Raw genomic sequence first — 14306 nt, 5'->3', positions numbered from 1 at the left:
AGTATACAAGTACTTTTTTTTTACATGGATTTTTTGGCAAAAACTGGAAATCAGCACACATTAGTCAGAAAAACAAACTTTATTGCAACATGTTTAAATGCAAAAATACATTCCCAATATCTCAACATTTACTTTTTAATCATAGCAATTAACAGAATTTTACATCAGCAGCACACAAACATCACATCTCAGATTCACACACGTTTATACACAAACATCATCATGATGAAAAAATATCCAGACATTTTAGACGTTTATTTTATTGAAGAGTTTAACTAAGTTTAAAAATAAAAACACACACATTTATAAAAAAAAAGAAGGGGGGGGGGGTTGAATATGTTAAAAATTAGTTACCAAAAGCTTCATGACCATTGAATTATGAGGTTCTGTATTATTATAAAGATCCTCGATCATTCTTAACCCTGACAGAAGCTTATAAGATCACAATATGTTATCAGTATGTAACAAATATTGACCCATTATGCAGAATCACTGTTATATAAAAATGGCAGGAGAGCATGACTCAGTCTTCTATAATATCCAGTAGGCTGTTTAGCTTGAGACTGCACGCCAGCTCCTCCTCTCGATTTGCTAATACCAGTCTATCGAGCTCTTTCAGTCGTTGTGTTAGAGACAAAGTTCCCCTTTTACTGTAAGTGCAAGGCACCTCAGCGGGGTCTTCTGTTTCTAGTTCCTGAAACAAATGCAGAAAGATTATGTAAAAATAATTTGAATATTGTGCCATGGGGTACAATTTACATACATGTACAACACAACACACTATAACAGCGTTTTCTTTTTAATTTGCATAGTTTGTTATGTCAATTACATCAATTATACAAACACTACCGTGCTTTCTTTTTAATATTGATGGGTAAAATAAACTTGAACTAAATCTTATATCGATTTGTGCTGACTACAATTAAAAGGAGATACACAGACACCGCATGTGACCTGGTCTACAACAACACAAAGTTAGGCTCTGCAGTAATGACAATAATAAGAATGCAAAATAAAGGGAAACACCTGTATTCTGCAGGCAGCAGAAGCACTGGGGCGCTGTATAGGAATTAGTATCTCAGGCATGGATAGCAGCGTGGATGGCACAAACAGAGGTGTGGTGGCCGAGTCCAGAGGTTCCAAAGCTAACCAGCGCTGCAGCTGTTCCTCAAACCTGAATATACAACAAAATTTTTATCCACTTTTATACAGGTGTTGGACATCAGACATTTCTAACTGTATCAAACGTATCCTCTGGTGATTTACATGGTAAATAACATTAAATAACTAACCTCTGACTTTGAGCTTTCTCTTGTTGTATCCCAGAGAGCAGTCGCTGAGGCAGGAGCTCCTGAGGAGAAGGAGTATGAGAGATGTCTAACATAGAAGGCTTCTCCTCTGCTTCTATCAGACTCTCAAACAGTCTCTGTCTGGGGAACAATGCTGCTGGGGTCAGAGGGAGTATGGAGATCATATTTGACCTGGGAAAAAAACAAAATAGTTTTGCACAAATGATTCAAGTCTGCTGTATAGTAGAGATTGTACAGCATGTGTCAAACATAAGCCTGTGTGGACTAAAAGAATAATTGTTATTAAGAAAACTAATGGCAAACAACTTCGCAATGGCACAACAGAATTCTGAGGATTGCAGAATCTCCCTATCACTGGAACATCTTTAGTCTGAATCTTGACTATGTAATTTATATATAGGTATTTAATATGGAATTCTAACAACCATGTTAAGCTCAACTACATTAGCCACATATGCAGGCTTAGAGTGTTCATGTCCTGTCCTCAGGTGTATCAAAGGAAGTAAAAGTTGATAATTGACAGGTGACCAAACTGGGGTAGAAAATGGGTGGTTAAAAAAAAACCCTAAAATGAAACTAATGTGAAAATGTACCATTAATGACCATGAAAAAAGACAACAGCGTACTAGATATATTACAAAAAAAGCACATAATCGGCACATTGTCCTTTATTCTGATTACCTAGAAGTAAGCAGCTACAGATTATACACTTATGACATCTTTATGTATTCTCCAGCATATTCAAATTAGGAGTGTGGGATTTTAATGCAGTGATAATTTATTGCAGCAAGGTATTCTGTGCCTCCCATCTCTCAGACACTTACCTTACTGTGTTCTGCTGTTTCTCCATGTGGGTGCGATTCACTGCTTCTACCCAACTCTCAGGAGGAGGAAAATCTTGAAGCTCCCCTTTGTAATAATACACCAAAATCTCTCCTTTGTCAGTGAAAGCATCTAGAACAGAAAGACAGGGTAAACCATTACAAAAAAAGAATATAACTACAAATAAAGTAAAAATACATTAAAAAAAACAATTATTTCTATTCAAATTGCATTACAGTACGTGTTACTCAGGGTCATCACCTGCTGCTACTGGACTCTCTGGTAAGTGCCAGTCTTTCAATTTATGCTCTATGCATAGAATCAAAATGTCATCCCAGGGTATGTGATTAAAGGAAAGCCCTTCACACTCTTCATCTTGATGTACTTGCTGCAGGTAATGAGCACGTACTCTTGCTAGCAGGTGCTCTAGATGTGACATGAGGAGGGGCTGGCTTTGGGCAGAGTTGGGGATCTGGGACACATACTCAAATATGGATGTGCACAAATAGGGCCATGGAGCTGATGGAAGAGAAATATTTGTTATATTGTGTATTGTTGAAAAACATATATTTTTTAGAGTTAATACAATATTGTGGCTTTCAGTGACTAAGGAATGTGCAATTACCGTTTTCAGGAGGACATTTCCACTTGGGGATCTGCAGACTGAGGATTGCTCTTCTTAGCCATTCCAGGTGCTGAGGGGAATTCCAGTCTAGATGTGGTACAATGTCTCTGTTCTCAGGCAAAGAGAATTCAGACGGGGGCCAAGAGATACGAACAAGCCTTTTGGAGCTGACTACATCTGCCAGATGGACCAGCACACTGTTATAGAGTTGGATGACTACCTCTGGCTCTTGGCATGGCAAAGCTGCCTGTGCCCTCTCCTGCTTGTCATGAAAGAACCTGCTATGAAACTCGCGACACAATCCTCCTTCCACAAACTGGAGCAGAGGCTGAGAGGAGAGTACTGTAGAGGCTGGAGAGTGAGCAATCAGCCAGCGAACAGCTTCGCCAAGCTTAATAAACAAAAGAAAATTGGACAAAAGCTTCAGAATGAATCTATTTGTAATAATTTGGTTATTACAGTTACCTTAAATTGTACAATTATTACATTAGTTTGGATGCTACAGTATCTATTTTGATTTTCATTGTAAACGTGTTAAACAGTTTTAAACAGGTCTGAGTAGTGTGAGAGATACTGACCTGTTTGGATCCTTGTAGATCAGTCACACTCCCAGAGAGATGGATAAAGATGTATTCTGATATAAGCCCATCTTGAACTAATGTCTTCAGCATAAGTACTGTAGAATGAAAGTGATCATTTCATATTAAATTGATCAAAAACGTTTAGAGATGATTAAAATAATAATAAGAATCACAAGCTTATGATTCTATTTCAACTTTTGCCATTGTATACCTTCTTCTAACTTCTGGTCACTAACTGCTCCTTCAAGCTGGTCAGGTACGAGCAGTGCCAACGGTAGTGCAGTGTCCCAGCCGCTGGCCTGCTGAACCTGCTTCAGCTGGAGGAGGGCAGAGAGGAGGGGTACATCCTCCTCATCAATCCCAATGCAGGGTAGAGTGGGTAGTAGCATCAGCAAAGATCTGGTACCTAGGAGCTGATTCTTCTCCTCCAGCTGGATCTGCCCCTCCTCGCTCAGAGGCCCTTGGCTCACCTGTAGACACATTTTTTAGACAATAATAATAATAATAATAATAATAATAATAATAATAATAATAATAATAGTACAGTTTTTATTTTGCTGTTTTGTGCAGTTTGAGCAAAAGTAGTCCTGAGTCAACATGCTTATTCAATAATTAAATTCTTCACATTACGACGTTGAATATTTCTTTAATAGATATGTAACAATGTGCTTTACTAGCAGCTATGCTTCACTATGGATTCCCATTTTAACTGAAGAAAAAAAAACAAGGTCTTTTTTGTAAGAAAATCAATTTGGAAAATACAAATGCAATATTTAGTAAAAAAATAAAAATAAAAGTGGTTATATAACAAGTAAATAGTTAGTTGACCGGTTGTGCCAATTACTAGTTACTATAGAAAATAGACAAACATTCATCGTTATTCAGCGGTTTTGTTGATCTTTAGACCACAGAGTAATATAGTCAGTAATGGGAACACTGGTTTTGTTCATATGATGGCCTCACCTTTATGCAGATGTGAACTTTGTGGGTCTTTTGTCCAACATCTCTCAAGCTGTTACTGATAACCAGAGTTTTGAGCTTCCCTTCTGACTCTGCCATGTTTTCTTCTGTCCTCTCTCCACCACCCAGCTTAACTTTTAGCCATTTGGTCAATATGCTAAAGGAAGATCGTGAAACAACAAAAGCCTTTTAAACATGTTTCTACAGACTGCTTTGAACTCTAAGGTGCCAGGGTTAAAAAAAAATAAAAATAAAATAAAGGCCAGGAGGTCAAGAGCTGCTAAGATATGTCTGTTACCTGCTCATGTTACTGTCCTGGTCACTGGGTAGCAGAAGAGTGGCTTTCCAGAAGATTCTGTCAGGTGGATTAGAGGTGCTTTCAGCCACAAGAGTCGGCAGGTCGAGATGAGACCACACACGCTCACTAAAGTAGTAATAATAATAATTTTTAAAAAAGTATTGATCAGCCTGATTAGCTTTAAAATGTCCAATCTTTTCTTAGATACATGCACCCTACCACGGCTTCTCACCTCAACAGCAAACTGTAATAGTGGTCTACTCGCATCTTTCGAATAGTGTCATTCCTCGTTTTTAATAACCTGCCATCAGACAGAATCCAATACAGTTAACACTGACAAAAAGTCATAAACATTGCATGCAGACATGGACCATATGATAGAAATGATAAAGTGATACCTCGTGCAGGACACTACCATGTTCCCTGCATTGCCCAGGTTGATGAGGCCTCGAGCAAGTGTCTCCATAGATGGGAAGGACGGAGCACTTGGAACCAAAGCTTTCAGCTTGAAACGAGGATCGACACAGCAAGGGGCTGCAGGGAATCCACGCATCTGTCTCTTCAGCTGTCTACGTATTGCTACCACATCACGCCACCTATACATGTGTGGAACCACACACATAATTATATTAATTTTATTTGTACAAGATCAATCACATCATAGACTGACACAACCATATAATGTTACGTACCTCTTAATAACCTTGTGTATCTGCCTTAAATGTGCCTCCACCACCTCTCTGACCAGGCAGTCAAGTTCCATAGCCAATGTCTCCTCCACTAAGCTGTTACACACCTCCTCTGTGCATCCAGCCACACATGCAGCCTTCTCCTCCAATGCAAGTCTGTGGGAATACCATTTTTTCAATATGGCCACTAAAATGTGTCGTGTTCCAAAAAAATGTATTCTGTATTACATGAACAAATATCAGGCGAAGAAAAGTATGGCCAAAAATTTTGTGGACAACAGACCATTAAACCCATATGTGCTTGTCGAACATACTATTCTAGATGCAGTCCCCTTTTGCTGTTATAATAACCTCCCTTCATCTAGGATGGCTTTTCACTAGATTTGGGAGTACGGCTTGATCATTTGGCCAAAAGAGCACTAGTGAGATTAGGCTCTAATGTCAGACAAGGAGGCCTAAGGTTCAGTCAGCATTCCAGTTCATCCCAAATACGCCCACTTACAAAGTAAGTGTTGGATATACGGCAGTCAGGCTGCTCAATTTCATCCACTACAACCTTGGCAAACTATTTTTTAAGGACCTTGCTTTGTGCACAGGAGCATTGTCATGCTGGAAACGGTTTGGGCCTCTTAATTTCCGTAAAGTGAATCTGTTATGCTACATCATAAAAGGATGTTCTATATGTGTTTACTTCCAACTTTGTGGCAACCGTTTTGGGGAAGATCCACATTTGCGTGTGCTGGTCAGACGTCCACAAACTTTTGCCTATATTAGTAGTGTTGACCAGTATAAAAAGATGAAATACTATCAATTCTATAATCTAATAGCAAATGAACATGCTTCAACTAACTTTATTTCTATATCAGCCATTTCCCTGGTGCACTGGGAAAGGACCTCCTCACTTATTTCAGCACACATCTCTGAGCTTAGCTTGTCCAGGAAAGCCTCGCGTTCCCTTCTCCGCCTGAAATAAAAACATAAACGTTACAGAAACTGGCAAGTAGGATGTGCTATATGGCATCGGTAAAAAAATTAATAATAATTTATGTGATGGGTATCTATATGATTTTTCAACAAAAATCTTCCAAATGTTTTTATTTTAATCTTATAATACTGAAATGCTTAGGAGTTATGTGTTACTTACTAATTTAATTCTATTAGACTTCAATTCAATATCATAATTCAAAATCAATTAAAGCGAACGGCGGTACACAAACCTGTCTTCCTCCAGCTTGCGTTTCTCCTCAGCGATTCGCTCTTTCTCAGCCAGGATCTCTGATGTAGACACTTCTCTGAGCATCTGAGCCACAACATCACTGACAATTGTCTGAAGCTCAGTTGTACTCACACTGTACACAAGCAAAAGGGTGTAAAGTGGTACTAACATCACAATATTAAAAATTTGTTTAATCAAATGCAGATTGTTTTAAAGAAACGCATTGTCAATCAGGTACTAATACTGCCAATAAATCCAAAGCCACATGCCACTTTGATTTTACTTTACGCTGGACAATAGCGAATGTAATGGAACATGGCCAAGCGTATACCTACCTCAGAGCTGTAGAGACATATTGCGCCCCAGCTTTAGCTATGTCTAAGACTTCGCCCGTCAGGACCTCCTCCACCACAGACTCCACTTCAGCCATTAAATCCTGTAGGAAGCAAAAAATAATTGGCTACTGGCTAAAAGGACGATGAAAGTTTTTTTTTTAAAACTGAAACCTCATCCTTACCTGGTCTGAGTAGGCTGGTTCTCTCTTTGGAGATGGAGGTTTGACAGGCTGGGGCTGAGCTATGGGTTGAACTATAGGCTGAGCGATGGGCTGGAACATGAGCTGGGGGTTTACTGGAGGCAATGGTACAATATGTTGCGAGGACTCTCCAGTCTCCTGTGTGTCTTCATGCTGGACCACCTCCACTGCTACAGTGGGCTCCGTAAACAACCTTGGCTCTGACAGCAATTTGGGTTTGAGCTGAGGTCTTGGATCCAGTTCAACCAAGGGTTTGACTTCAAAATATGAAAAGTTAATTATCCCAATCTGTACAATCATATGGCTACAGACTATTACTCAATTATAATAACTTTGAATAGTTATCAGTAATAAGTAAATGCAGAAGTAAGCATGCTTAAGCTTTTTACATGTTTTATCAAAAGTTGCCCTGACTCACTATACGATTACTATTTGATTACTACAAGATAACCAACCTTTAAGGGCATCAGGCAATGACTCCAAGGAAGCTAAATCTCCCCTGTATTTATTGTTTGAGTCAAAGCTGCAGACTGGTGTGTGCTGCGGTGGGTTGGGCAGTGGGCCTCCGTTCACAATCTCCCCAACCAGCACCCTCTTCTTCTTTTCGATGGCAACTGATCTCTTAGGAGGAATGGGTAAATCCGGCTCCTGATAGGCAGTACGGCTCAGCTCAACCATGCTAGAGAAATTACACAAACTAAATCTAACACTGTCTAACAATTGCAGCACTACATGTACATAAAAATCTACGTCAAATTCTTCAGACTGTGCTAAACTGTTAAAATATTTGTTAAATCTTGCCAGAAAAAAAAGGAATTACTGATAACATAGCAGTCATTACCCATCAGCAACGTTAAGTCCATAAAGCTGCAGAAAGTCCATGGCTTCAGAAGCATTGCGAAACATAAGCATTCGGACCAAGTCCTCCACAGGGAAAGTGGTGGACCGCTGAGAACCCACAGTATAGGCGATATTCAAGGCTTTCAGTGCAGAAAGCCTTACCTAAAATCATAAAATAAAAATACAAACAAATCAATAAGTGTATCCAGTGAGAATGTACACGGTTACATTCCCCCCTGTATTGTGTTCCAAAAAAAAGAAAAACATGAAAGGAATATAAGACAATTTCATAACACCTCCTTTCACCACCACTAGCAAATATACCAAAGAGAATGAATGAAATCTTAAATACGTCACTCATGAGGTGACAAATTTATTTGGATTTTTAATTTACACTTGAAATAATACACAATAATCTAAAAATTCCTTTCAATTGCCAACATAGTATTTGCAGTTTCGGTATGCACACTTATTTGTTTAAACAGCACTCACTTGGTTAAAGTATCTGTGGAGAATGCAACCAGACAGATAAGATGCTGCTTTCACCAATTTGAAGAATCTGACAAAGTTGTTGCTGTTAAGGGCTGCAAAAGCTTGAACTGCAAACTTCACCTCCACGGAGTCCCGGACTTCTTTGCGAAATTGCTGAACCTCACTTTCAGGGAAAAAACAACAAACAAAAATAAATTTGTTTGAGGTGATCATTTTACTGACAACATACACAGGACTAAAGTATAACCAAAGGATATTAGTCCAACTATTAAGGGGGAAAAAAAGACATCTAGCCTTAATTTAACTGTAATATAAATTCATCAGTAGAAGCCTACCGGAGAATATCACCATCGTTAAGTTTCAGCAGAACATTGTACTGACGGAACTCTGCCTCATTTTGGCAGTACACATTCTTGGATTCCAGGTCCTGATACATCTCTTTCAAACTCTGGAGGCACTTGGTCATGTTCTCATTATTAATCTTAGCATCGAAGGACATCATAGGTTCCTGGCACAGATGGTGGGCACAGTGGATGTGGAAGCGAGTGCATTTCTCTATTAGAGACACAGTCAGCGGGTCACATAGGTGCTGCTGTGTAATATCCTGTGGAGACGTTCGACACGGACATCAGATCGGAAATTGACATATTGACGTTTCATAATAAACTACTGAATACATAACAGGGTGTCCTAATTATTTATAGGCAGTTAAACACACCTTGCGAATTCCTCTTGTTCTGTTCCAAACAAAGTCATACCAATCTCTGTAGTTACCCTCGCCTTGGTCCATTATCTGAGTGACCAAGTAGTGCATTGTCATGGTCAGAACTGGCAGAGGCCTTAGCTCATGTGGGAGAGGCTCCTCCTGGTCAGCTGATGACCTGCTGTATTCTTTAATGGCAGCAGGGTGGTCCACCTGTAAAGCAGAAAAGATTCAATGAAATTGATGGAATTATAAAAAGTCACCATATCTTCTCTGTTATGGCACATTGTTATGCCACGTTTCAAGAAGTCCAAAGTTGGCCCAAACAGACTAACTGTAAATTACAGTGTTGATAAAGACATTTATGCTAGTAAATGTGATTTACATACATTTACAGCATTTAGCAGACATTTACAGCATTTAGCAGACACTCTTATCCAGACTTACATTTTTTTTTTTTTTTTGCAGTTTATACACCTGAGCAATTGAGGGTTAAGGGCCTTGCTCAGTGGCCCTGCAGTGGCCACATCAATACCACATTATTTTATTATTATTTAATAGGAGCTAAAGATTTTATTACAGTGCTAGAAAAATGACTTGAAAAATAGAAACCTTTTCTGTATCTGGAACGAGTTCAAAAACGCTGAGTTGGTTACGGGTTTCTCTCATGTAGCGCTCCTTCTCTGGGCACATATCTGGACATGTGCCCACAAACACTTTGGACATGTCCAAGTCAGTTCTCTTTGACCTCACTAAAAAAAATAATAATAATAATCTGTGGTTACATGTTAAACAAAAATTGCGTAAATGGCATGCAGGTGAATAGCAACATATATTTACTCTGGCGAAGAATCTTGTCTCTCTGCTCAAGAAGGCGGTATTTTTCTTCTGCTGTTTCAGCTATTTGCCCAATCAGAGGCTGAAGCGAGGACGGCATGATGATCACTGGTCGATCTATACTCTGACCTTCTGAGCCCACATCCTGTTGGAGGTCACTATCAAACTGGAGGGTTTTAGCTGCCGAGGATTTCTTGGCAGGAGATCTGAATGAACAAAGAGCATACTTCCACTTAAAAAAAAACAAACCTAAGTAAACAAGCTCAATGTAAGGTCGAACTAAGACAAGCTGGGTAAAATTGTTAAAAATAAAACTAGGTGATTTCTAGGTGAGAAGTAAGTTGTGTATACAGCATTGCAAGTGCATTAGAAATATTCTATGTTAATTTGACTATGTTGTTGGTATCAAATTCACACAAATTACAATTTGAGAGTTTACCCTTTAACTAGTGAAGTGCTGACAGCAGGAGGTCTGGGCACTGGTTTTCTCAGTGGGGTGATGGAGCCCTCTGGCCTTGACAGCTCTTCTGCACTAACTGCATCCTTAGCTTCTGAAGGTTTCTCTCTTTTTGTGCCTGGGCCTGAATAGGTAAATATTTCAATTTAACACATTATTACAGAATATACTTCAGAGTTTAATTACTACAGAATATTCACAAAATGGAAAAAGGACTCTTTCATGAAATAATCAAATTCAGCTACCAAAAACAGTTAATGTACTCACTTTGTTTCTTTCTTTGCCAAAATATATGGATTTCAGTCCCCTGGAAATGTTTCCCCTTCTTTTTTGCCAATGCTGCAGATGCCTGTAAGAGAGGTGCTCATTTGAATAAAATGAGATGAAATGTAAGTTGCTCTGGATAAGGGCATAACGGAAAAGTGAATAATGTATATACTCGAAAAACATCTGACCACACAAAGACTTACATGATCATAGAAATGAACAATAACAAGACTCTTTTCAGGTCTGCAGTACACTCTGTGCACTTTCCCAAAGCGGGCAAAATGTTTTTTGACCAAGTCTTTCCGGTTGAGTTTGGGTGGGACTCCCTTGCACTGTATGGCAGTGAGTTCAGAGGGAGAGAGACCAGACAGGCTATCAGTGCTATCTCCACGTCCAGCTCTTCGAGATGGGCTTCCCGTCTCTACTTCAGGCTCAGAAGCTGCAAATAGATAAATATGCTCATTTTAACTAGGAAAACATATTTCTGGTTTGACAAGGGTTCAGTTCACTTTTAACAACGTTGAAAAAACGACAAATGTTAAAAAAGATACAAATACAAAAATAATCATTACTTGGCTTCTCCCCTTTTTCCAGAACTTGTCTTATGGGAGCTGGAGGTCTAGGTGGAGTAAGAGGAACATCCACATCTGTAACTGGGGGGTCTGGTCTCTCCAGAGGAGCTCTGTCAGTGCTTCGTTCTTCTTTCTTGTTGACTGTTGCCTTCATTAGTCCACTCAATGCATTCATAAACAGTCCACCTCCAGCTCCTCTACTTCTAATAAGGGGCCGCTTAGATGAATGTCTAGGGCCTACAGATTCACCTTGCACTTCCTCAACTTTGGAACTTTTTCCTTGACTAGCATTTGTGTCACTGGACTCTTCTTTCCTTTTCATGCCCTTCCCAAGACTTACAAAAGCTGCATCTCCTGAGCTCTCCTCATTTCTCACTTCTGAACTCTCTTCAGGTTTTAAACTACTAAATGCAAATGAAGGTTGTCCAAAAACTGTCTGAGGCTGAACAACTTTTGCAGAGAAACTAAATGCAGAAGGGCTGCTGGAAATGTTGGTGGATTGAGCAGCAGTGACAGTGCTGCTGCTGCCCGAGGGATTGCCAGGTTGAGAAAATGTGAATTGTAGAGTGTTTGCGCCAATCGTACCACCTGAAGTCTGAGACGTGTTAGCACTTGTAACTGAAGCAGAAGGGACTGCTCCAGGCTGCGAGAAACTGAACCCCAGAGTGCTTGATTTTACACCGGTGAAAAGAGACCCTCCAGAACTACTGCTATCTAAACCACCTGTAACTGGCTTAGATGCACCAAAAGGCTCAGGAGCTGGAGCAGGTTGGACACTGGGAGGTACTGGACTCACACTAAAAATAGGTTTGAAGACAGTTTCATTTGGAGGCTTAAAGTTAAATTTTGCCCCAAATGCACTAGTCTGTGTGTTGCTCTGACCACTAACAGCAGAGCTTGTGGTAGCAAAGGCAGACGGCTGACCAAAAGTCTGAGATCCTCCGGTGCTGATGGAATAACTAGGCGGTTGTGAAATACTGGAGGAAATGCCAAATCCAGATGTGGTTTGTCCAAATCCAGAGGTTTGGCCAAATGCCTGAACCTGACCAAATGCTGGAGTCTGACTCTGTGCAGCTAAAGGTGGAGGTGCTCCAAATCCAAGCGTTGCCTGACTCAAAGCCGGCTGTCCAAAAGCCGGCGCTTGAGAAGTGGAGCTGAAGGAAGACGACTGTCCTAAACCACCACTTTGACCAAAACAGGGTGACTGACCAAATGATGATGTTTGACCAAAAACAGACGCTTGTGTTGACCCTTGAGCAAAAACCGGTGGTTGGATAAAAGCTGAAGGTTGGCCAAAGGGTGGCTTCTGCCCAAAGCCAATGTTAGGTGATGTACCACTCGGCTGAGAAAGTGACTGGAACAAACCACTACCCTGACTGACATTACTAGGGCTCTGGAAAGCACCTTGCTGTCTACCAAAAACATTATTTGGGTTCATTCTGGATAAATATAAACAGATATCTGAATGTATACTAAGAGAAAATCAATCTTAAAACTTCTCTCTTTCACCTGGAGCAAAAGATCAAGAAAAACAACAGTTAGCTAACATGCTAACACCTTTTATCAAGCATTGGTTGCTAAGTGACGTTAGCTGGCTTACTCACAGGACGCTTTACAATGCAATGTTGCAGTCATTTCCTTGGTTAAATACCATACATGCAGTCAAAATACCAGAATCCACAAAAATTGGCAATTTGTTTATGTTAGCAACCCATTAGCTAAAGCGAACAAGTTAACAACAGGAAACATTTTCGTCTTCTTCTTCTTCGTTGTGATGGCAGGTTTGTTCCATATCCACCAGAGCATTACTGCCACCGTCTGGAAGAAAGAGGAAAAGCTTCATCCCTCTGGAGTCGATTAACGCGGATACCCGTTTTGTTTCATAATCTCCTGTTAAGGCCGAAAAGAACTTAAATTACACTTTCAGTTTTGATCGTACAGATAAGAGCAATAGACCAATCTACTTTTATTTGTATACACACATAATAACAACAAAACACTGCTTTCGTAGAATAAAGAAAATAAACAGAGTGCGTTCTCTGCCGTCTCGGTCTCTGTCATCTCGGTCTCTGTCATCACTCTTCACAGACACATAAATAAAACAACCCGAATCTCAGCGAATACATGCCTCAAATACAAGATAAATATATGCATAGAAAGCTTGAAATGTCTACTTTTAAATAAACAAATCCAAGTCAAAAACAAATAATCTATTTTTATGTAATCCGTAAGAAAGTAAGGAGTGGTTCGAGTCTTGAATTAAATCAGTTCATGTATGTGTGCAATCTCTACGAACAGTGTGTCCAATGAATACAGTCATTAATAAAAATATATTCACAAGACAAAGACCAAATCAATAAATGCTATTTTTATTTAGTATTGAATAGATTGTTTGCATTAATATTTTGTTTGTGTGCTATCAACATTGGTTGCCGTCTTTCCGCCGATTAACGTTATAGATAAACGCCTCCAGCTCTGACTGCGCGTGCACGCTGCGCGTACCTGTGCTTTTCCGTTCAAATAAAGTAGACAGCTGAAGACGCACTTTTGAAAGACTACAACACACGCGTGTAAAAGTATGGGATAAAAGCAAAGTAAAAAAAAAAAAAGCTTTTGGATCAAACTGATAAATAATTTTCTTTCCCATCGACGACATGTCCTGCATTTTAACGTAATTTGTATTGTTTATTTATGAAAGTAAAAATGATCCCTATAGTTTTAGGGTGGCTGAGATTACAGACAGGGGGCTGAAGCCACCCTAAAAAAGGGCTAGAACCGCCCCTGGTTGACACACTTTGCAACGCATTCGCCAGGAATCCTTTGTGACGCCGATTATTTCAAACATCTCCCTCATATATGGCCATGTGTGTTCAGGAATGTCCTCGTTGTTAGTTATTTTAACATCGGTGACTCCCTCTGAATGAACATTAGCCATTCCTTTTGTAGGCGTGCTGCTCATTAGCTCCGCTATCCTTAGTCTATGTCTGATAGCCAGTAAATAATACAGTACACCAGTCACATGGGGGAAAAGCCGCACAATGATAGGATGATAGGCTGGAAACAGCGCTCAATGAGAAGAAATAATACTAAAAGTAACGAGTC

General features: G+C 39.7%; 1 protein-coding gene across 1 annotated transcript; it reads right to left on the bottom strand.

Moving 5' to 3' along the window:
- Positions 1 to 64: 64 nt before the first annotated feature.
- LOC113654302 (minichromosome maintenance complex component 3 associated protein) lies at positions 65 to 13005 on the bottom strand. Its single transcript, XM_027164357.2, has 29 exons — positions 12809 to 13005; positions 11205 to 12713; positions 10836 to 11071; positions 10633 to 10714; positions 10348 to 10489; positions 9912 to 10114; positions 9684 to 9823; positions 9087 to 9284; positions 8704 to 8972; positions 8369 to 8531; positions 7878 to 8038; positions 7492 to 7715; positions 7019 to 7293; positions 6837 to 6937; positions 6503 to 6634; positions 6136 to 6249; positions 5289 to 5441; positions 4995 to 5192; positions 4829 to 4897; positions 4597 to 4722; positions 4302 to 4455; positions 3550 to 3808; positions 3336 to 3433; positions 2758 to 3148; positions 2394 to 2651; positions 2135 to 2264; positions 1293 to 1481; positions 1027 to 1174; positions 65 to 694 (listed from the first exon to the last, which is right to left on the bottom strand). Exons 2-29 carry the CDS (start codon positions 12640 to 12642, stop codon positions 524 to 526), a joined length of 6222 nt encoding a protein of 2073 aa, XP_027020158.1. The 5' UTR covers positions 12643 to 12713; positions 12809 to 13005; the 3' UTR covers positions 65 to 523.
- Between the last annotated feature and the right edge of the window lie 1301 nt (positions 13006 to 14306).

The sequence above is a fragment of the Tachysurus fulvidraco genome, chromosome 6 (assembly GCF_022655615.1).
Source record: "Tachysurus fulvidraco isolate hzauxx_2018 chromosome 6, HZAU_PFXX_2.0, whole genome shotgun sequence".
NCBI lineage: Eukaryota > Metazoa > Chordata > Actinopteri > Siluriformes > Bagridae > Tachysurus > Tachysurus fulvidraco.
The sequence above is the reverse complement of the archived record's forward strand: the minus strand, read 5'-3'. Positions and strand labels throughout refer to the sequence as shown.